Consider the following 7,477-nt stretch of genomic DNA (forward strand, 5'->3'; position numbering starts at 1 on the left):
GACTCCATTAAGGGGCACATACTGTACCTGCACACTACAAGCACTGGTGCTGGTGGTGCTGTCCCCTATAAGGTCATCCCTGGACACTGGTCATGGGCAGTGTGTGTGTAGGTGTGCAGTGCATGCACCTGTGTGTGTGTGTGTGATTGTGTGTGTGTGTGTGTGTGTGTGTGTGTGTGTGTGTGTGTGTGTGTGTGTCTGTGTGTGTGTGTGTGTGTGTGTGTGTGTGGATTTGTGTGTGTCTGTGTCTGTGTGTCTCTGTGTGTGTATCTGTATGCATGTGTCTGTGTCTGTGTGTGTGTGTGTGTGTGTGTGTGTATCTGTATGCGTGTGTCTGTGTCTGTGTGTGTTAGGGATGCAACGGTACAGTTTTGCCACGGTTCGGTTTGTATCACGTTTTTTGGGCCACGGTAACGGTTCGGTTTCAATATATCAATATTATCTTGCCTCTAGCATACAGGAGGCTATATTTGCCTTTTCTATTTCAACAATGTGCTTCTACTTACACTTGCAGAGAAAATATTAAATGCATAGCCTGACACAGATGAAGCAGAATCACAAAAATGTATTAAAAGAAAAGAACACCATCATTGCCTTCTGTCATAAACAGGCAATGTTATCCATAGTGCAGTGCAGCATAAAGTAATGTGTAGTTATTTATTTAATAAACTCACTGTTCTTCACACATTTAAAGAAAATACTTAACTGTTATACACCCTCAAAAAAGTAGTGAACAATTCTGAAAATCTTCTCAAAATAATTGGTGAGGTAGTATTATGTGTAGTTTCAAATGGATATTTGATTTGGGAGTGCCTGCCCTGTCCTCTTTTATGAACGTAAAAAATGTAAACATAGACAAAAGTGCAGTGCAGCATTAAAAATATTAGAACAATGAAATGAACATTATTGCAACCTGTTGTCAGGGGGGGGGGCAATATTCCGAGAAGAAAGTGGCAAATTTGGCACTTCACAAAGTGTCTGTTTCCCCTGTGTCTCCTGTCGTGTGTGTGTGTGTGTGCGTGTGTGTGCGAGAGAGTTGTGTGATTGACGAGTGGACGAGCGATTGACTGATTTAGCAGTGAGTTTATTGTTTTTCGAGTGGACACCTCCCGCTGCCCGTAGCCTAGCATGTACAACGTCAGGAAAATAAATGACCCGAGTTTGGAATGACATGTCAGCCTCCCCATCTCCTATAACCTCCCATCCCAACAATATTTTCCAGTAAACTATCAAAAAGAGAATACACTCAGCTGTGTCGGCGTCACGCTTATAGGCTACTCTAGCGAGCAATCAACGCAGGGCACCGGTTACACCGTTACACACAGACTTTATAATGTGGCAAATTTTCGACCTTCTAAAGTGGCAAATTTGCGTCTTTACAAAGTATATATACGTGGCCCTAATACGCCGTCGTATTCGTTATGTCTTTGGGAATTATAGGAATATTGTTGTCGAAAGGCTGCAGCAATGGATGGTTGGGTTTTCGGTGGCAAACTAACTCTCCGTGCTGCTCCACTTAAGGTTACAGCCGGGTGATGAAGGCGCAAGTGGGCCGACATGTTGGATGTGTTACCTTTATTAGGTGATCGTTGTGAAGCAGTGCTTGCAATGCACACTGTGCTTTGTTTACTAACGGTCTTTTTGCCTTGTTCGTGGGCTACTTCAAATGTCGCCATGATCATGCAGCCGCCGGTAAAGTTTGTTTCTTCTCACATGACTCCTTCATTTGCATTTCAACGCGCTTATTGGCTCTTGGGAAATTCAGTAAAATTCTGATTGGTTGTTGCAAGGTTGACGAGAGGCAAGCTGAACAGTCAGAGAAAACGCATCCCCCGGGTCCTAAGCACTCCTCTCTATCGCTCCCAGGCTACGCGCGCGCAATAACCTTGTATTGAATAAAAAGTTTAATGTCGCGTATACCGAAATATTGCGGTTTAGGTGAGTCTATTGAACCGAACAGGCCAAACCGAACGGTTCAATAAATTATTGAAAACCGTTGCATCCCTAGTGTGTGTGTGTGTGTGTGTATGTGTGTGTGATGTGTGTGTGTGTGTGTGTGTGCTAGAAAGTGGGAAAAACAACATATTTGTGCCCAGGAGGTCATGGCACATTCTGCATGCACATCCCCAATACTAACACACACACACACACACAAACACACACACACACACACACACACTTTCCTTTATTTATAGCTCTTCAGCTGATCGGTAAGGAATGTCCTGGCCAGCCAGAGCGCGCTCTCATGACTTGTTTACCTGCCTGCTTTGATGGCATTTCCAAACACATGTAATATTGAGCCCCTTACGTAAGAGCCAATCACATCTGCTGCAGCTCCAGCACAGCACAACACGGCACCCCTGAGTGGCTGCCTGCTGCGCGCCTCGGCTCCTTTTTAGGAGAGTACTGCCTGAGGAGAGGGCTTACGCTACAGGAGAGGCCACACACACACACACACACCACACACACATACACACACTCTCTCTCTCTCTCTCTCTCTCTCTCTCTCTCTCTCTCTCTCTCTCTCACACACACACACACACACACACACACTCACACTCTCTCTCTCTCTCACACACACACACACACACACAGGCAGACAGACACAGACACGCACACACACACACACAAACAAATGCAGATACACATACACACACACTCACACAAATATACACCACACACTCTCTCTCTCTCTCTCTCACACACACACACACACACACACACTTAAGAGCACAAGCATTAGCTCAAATACAGTTATGTCCACATTTCATACACATACATACACACACACACACCTCACATGACTTCACTCATACATAGATCACACACAGAGCTGACTGTTTAATGATGGGAAAATACACTCACCAGTAAACACACACACACACACACACACACACACACACACAAACACAAGTCTAATACTAACACATAGCCTACACATTCATGTCAACAGCATACACACAAGAAACACACTGTTCAACACGTAGTGTACACACACACACACACACACACACACACACGGACACACGTGCGCTCCCAGTTCCTGCACATGCCACACACTCTTCTGATTCATTCTCACAGCAGCCAGTGTCAGTGTCCCAGCTCCCCAGCGTGTGTGACGGAGTGGGATGCTGATGGGGCTTCATCTGCTGTCTGTGCCACCGCCAGCTGGAGCCCAGACAGCAGCTAACACTGTGTCAGATGTGGCCCTGATACGGCACTGTTATGGCCCTTATACGACCCTGATGTGGCTATGATGTGTGGCCATGATATGGCCCTTATATGGCACTGTTGTGGCCTTTATACGGCCCTGATATGGCTCTGATGTGGCCCTGATACAGCCCTGCCCTGATATGGCCCTGATACGGCCCTGATACAGCCCTGATACAGCCCTGATATGGCCCTGATAGCGCCCTGATGTATATCTGTACTGGACTGGCACACACACACAGACACACACACAAACACACAAACACACACACACACACACACACACACACACACACTGGACTGGCAGTCATACTGAACATCAGCGTTTTCTAAATGTTAATGTAATTTTGAAAATGTAAACTATCACCTCTTTGGCAGTTAGGGGAGTGGGCATTTGGTCATCACATGGGTGATGAGCTATATTCAGGTCTTCCCTAAACAACCCTTGCTAATGCACTTTGACCCTCGCACAACAGGTTGCCCATGACAGCTGACCTTTATACAACGGGGTGTGCAGTGGCTATGGAAACTAGATCTCTGGTGTTCTGTTTGTGTGAGTGTGTGTTCCATGTGTAATCCATGTGTGAGTGATTTATGGATGTGTGTGTGTGCGTGCGTGTGCATGTGTGTGTGTGTGTGTGTGTGTGTGTGTGTGTGTGTGTGTGTGTGTGTGTGTGTGTGTGTGTGTGTGTGTGTGTGTGTGTGTTTCACTCAGGACTCTAGTAAAGAGCTACTACATACTGGACACTGGATCCAGGCCTCAGTCTGAGCGCATAAGGCTGAGAGGTCACACTAGGACAAGCCAGTTTGGAAAGATCCCATAGCACAGCTCACTATGTACTGCACCATGCCACAGGCTGCAGTGACAGGCCACAGGACACACCGCATACGTAACTGAATCGTTCTGTTATCGGAACGTCTGCTGCAACAATTAGCTTCCACTCATCCACTGTAATCAATGGAACTGGCTACACCATGCAGGCATGATAGCAGAGAGGGTTAGAGCGGAGCCAGAGGCCCCCAAACGTTCGACAACTTCCGCATTCTATTATTGCAAGGGGGTTGGTCCCCCTTCATGCAGACCAGAGTACGCTTAATAGTAGGCTAATCAAGGATCTTTGATGATAGAAGACATTCCAAAAAATCATTCTAAATTCTAAAATGATGTTTCGCTACGTGAATGGAATGTTTTAGCTTTGTGCCCGGGTGTAACCTCCCTATAATACAGTAATAAACAGAGGGAAATGGAAGCGGTACCTCAACAGCTTTTTTGGAGTGAAGGATTTCTATAATGATTTAGGGGACCACCAAGAAGTCTACCGGGCCTCAAATATGATGGTGTGCTTGGGACAGAGTCTGCTCAATACGGGCACCAGTCCAGTGGCTAATGTAATTGAGCTTTTGCAAAGTCCTGGGCCCTTAGTTACAGTTGGTACACACCCATCAAGCAGCCTTATGATTGGTCACAGACTGCATGTCAATCAAACTCTTAGTCTTGGCGAAAGGTCAATTGTTGCGGGCTTCTGTAAGGAAGGAGGGCATCATCAGAGCGGTAGATAAAACAGAGTGCCACAATTCTCTCTTTCTATGGCTCTGGGCATCATCAGAGGAGACCTGGTCAGGCGGACTCACACCGGATCTGGGCCAGATGAAGGCCAACTGTGAGCCGGGGGCTCGTTTCCCAAAACCACAGTTGCTAAATAAGTTAGCTGAATCATTGTATCAATGAAGCAATGTATGAATGTAACTAAGCTAGCAACTTTGTTGGTTGCAATGCAACTTCCCATTGCCAACCAACTAAGTTGCTAACAGGTTAGCAGCTATGGTTTTGGGAAACACACCCCAGGTCCAGATCAGTCAGAGTCAGATCAGAATAAGCTCAAGGCCTGATCTGTGCCACGTTAGTCAAACCCGCCAGATCACAGCCAGACCAGGGCCAGATCTGGGCCATATCAACCAGGAACCCTTCTCTGACTGGAGCCCTTTCAAACACCAGGGCCACTCGAACTGAGCTGAATATACTGTACGTGTGGCTATAGGAGGGTACGGCCAGGAGTCCTTCTCTTCTCTGATTGAGTCAAATTAAAATTCAAACTCAAAGTTGCTTTATTAGCATGACTGAATGGGAACAGTTGGTCAGTATGGACAGAACATGAGACCGTAAGAGAAAAACAAAAACAGATAATACATAAGGAGGAGGGGTGGGTGCATCAGTGTGGGGTGGACATAATAGAACTAGAACAGCCGTAGATACAGTATAGATAAATAAATAGATAGATAGATTTATATATAGAATAGATGGATAGATAGATATACCGATAGATAGATACAGTACTTTATCGATCCAATAGATTGATTCAGTAGAGTCCCTCTTCAACACCAGGGCCCATCTGTTTGACCCGAGTCTGAACCCCTATACGCCACTAACCAGGTCAACTCTGACCTCTGACGTCTGACCTGTGACTGTCTTCCTGACCCCGTCCACCAGGCCCTGCCCTGTCCAGTGCTGAGTAGTCCACAGACACTCGTCCTATAAATACTCCACTGGCTTACTTACTTACATACTTACTTACTTACAGCGCAGAGCGGGGAAGTTCCTCTGCACCTCACAGGGAGGTTTATGCAACTCAGACATGGAATATATTTCATCATGAAACTATTATGTGATTACTGCAGTCCTGGGGCCAGTCTGGCTACTGGCCCGCGGTTATAATGATTTGCTTTGGCCTCCCATGATTACTAAAAGCAGTCCCAGTACTCTGTAATCAATACCAGAAACTGGTTGCTGTCTGCCTCAAGTTGACACGGGTGATATTTATGTTGTCTTTCATAGTATTTGAGTTTCAGGCTTGTTTATCAATGAACCTAACCAATTAATCTAACGTTTTATTGTAGCCTACGATGGCATAGCAAAGAGAGTATTGCTTATATCAACAAATTCATCTCTGAATGTTTTCACAAAGACGGACAGCATTACACAAGTTTCCTGTGGAGTTGACACCTGTAACCACTGAACCACACTGAAGAACCATCTAGTTTGCCTGACGCTGCACTAGAGCACGGCAAAGCGCCTCCAAATCCCTGGTGCCAGGTTACATGCAGGTGCGTTTCATAAACAGATCAAACGCCATGAAATCACCCCATTGTTATGTGAAGCTTTGAGAAACCAAATCACCAAACAAAAAAATGGGTTAGCTGGCAGCCGGGGATGCCAGTTAACTTGCTTGCTTTTTCTGTAAACTGGAACTTGTTGCTGTATTGATTGAATCCCACAGAGGCGTGTGGTGTGGATGAGGAACCCGACCATCACTCGAAAGCGTAGCCTGATAAACTAGCCTGTAATGCATGTCGATGGCGATGACTCACCCATGTTGTATCCGTACGGAGACTCTCTTGCTCCGTCCTGAAGGCTCGACAAGATCTCCCCCTTCCCCACGTCGCTGTCTCCGACCAGCAGGAATTTGAGCAGAAAGTCGTATGTCTTAGTCGGGCTCGATCGGTGGTTCATCCTGAGAGATGCCTCGCTGCGATGTCCCATTCTGATGCTCCCTTCCTAGTCTGATCCCAGCACTCAAGTCTGCGGCACAGTCCTGGCATTCATGGCTGCTGTTATGATGTTATCGATCAAGCAGCCCTGATAAACAAGAGACAAACGATTCTACCTCATCCGCGGAGGAACCTCAACACACACATACTGTACACACACAAAGACGAGGCTGAACAACGATGCCGATTCCCACTGAATTAGCGGAAGCCTAAGGCAGCACCGGGAGTGGGCTCAACTATGCATCTTTCACACAAGTCTGCTTCATCACATGAGATTAAAAATACCCTCTTTGATGTCCCCGTACGCTCAGATGACAGCCTCTATACGGTGCGCGCGGTGCGGATTCCAGGAACTGAGCTCGCTCGCAGTGACACCATACAAAGACGTGGGATGTCACGGCCACCAGTATGGAGAAGCGCAATTACGCACCACGGAAGCCTTCCCAAAATCCCACTGAGCCCACCGATGCATTTGTTGTGATTTTGCGAGGGCCACGCTGTGCCGTTCGACAGACTTCCTGCGACTCCTCTCTCTCTCTCTTCTCGACACCTCCCTCGCCACCCTTATCTCATCCTACCCCCTCCCCGCCTCGTGGGTGCATCCGTCCGCGGGTTGGCTCCGCGCGGGGTTGCTAGGGCAGCTCCGTCTCCCGAATCGCCGCTGGGGATGTCCGTCTGCAACCGCGCGTGGCCATTCGGCAAAAGACGGCGGGAAGGTGTG

The 7,477-nt window shown here is 47.1% G+C and overlaps 1 protein-coding gene across 2 annotated transcripts in view; it reads right to left on the reverse strand.

Annotated features, from left to right (window-relative positions):
- rab40b (RAB40B, member RAS oncogene family) overlaps positions 1-7,477 on the reverse strand; it is a 20,995-nt gene extending 13,518 nt beyond the window's left edge. Inside the window, exons 1-2 of one of the 2 annotated variants that reach the window (XM_062531161.1) lie at positions 7,042-7,477; positions 6,577-6,844 (exon numbers count right to left, since the gene is read on the reverse strand). In XM_062531161.1, the coding sequence (XP_062387145.1) occupies positions 6,577-6,748 (172 nt within the window). In that variant the 5' untranslated portion in view covers positions 6,749-6,844; positions 7,042-7,477. Of the gene's footprint in view, positions 1-6,576 lie in introns of both variants that reach the window. The other variant, XM_062531160.1, reaches the window with a different exon arrangement.

Source organism: Sardina pilchardus, chromosome 3 (genome assembly GCF_963854185.1).
Source record: "Sardina pilchardus chromosome 3, fSarPil1.1, whole genome shotgun sequence".
Classification (NCBI taxonomy): domain Eukaryota; kingdom Metazoa; phylum Chordata; class Actinopteri; order Clupeiformes; family Clupeidae; genus Sardina; species Sardina pilchardus.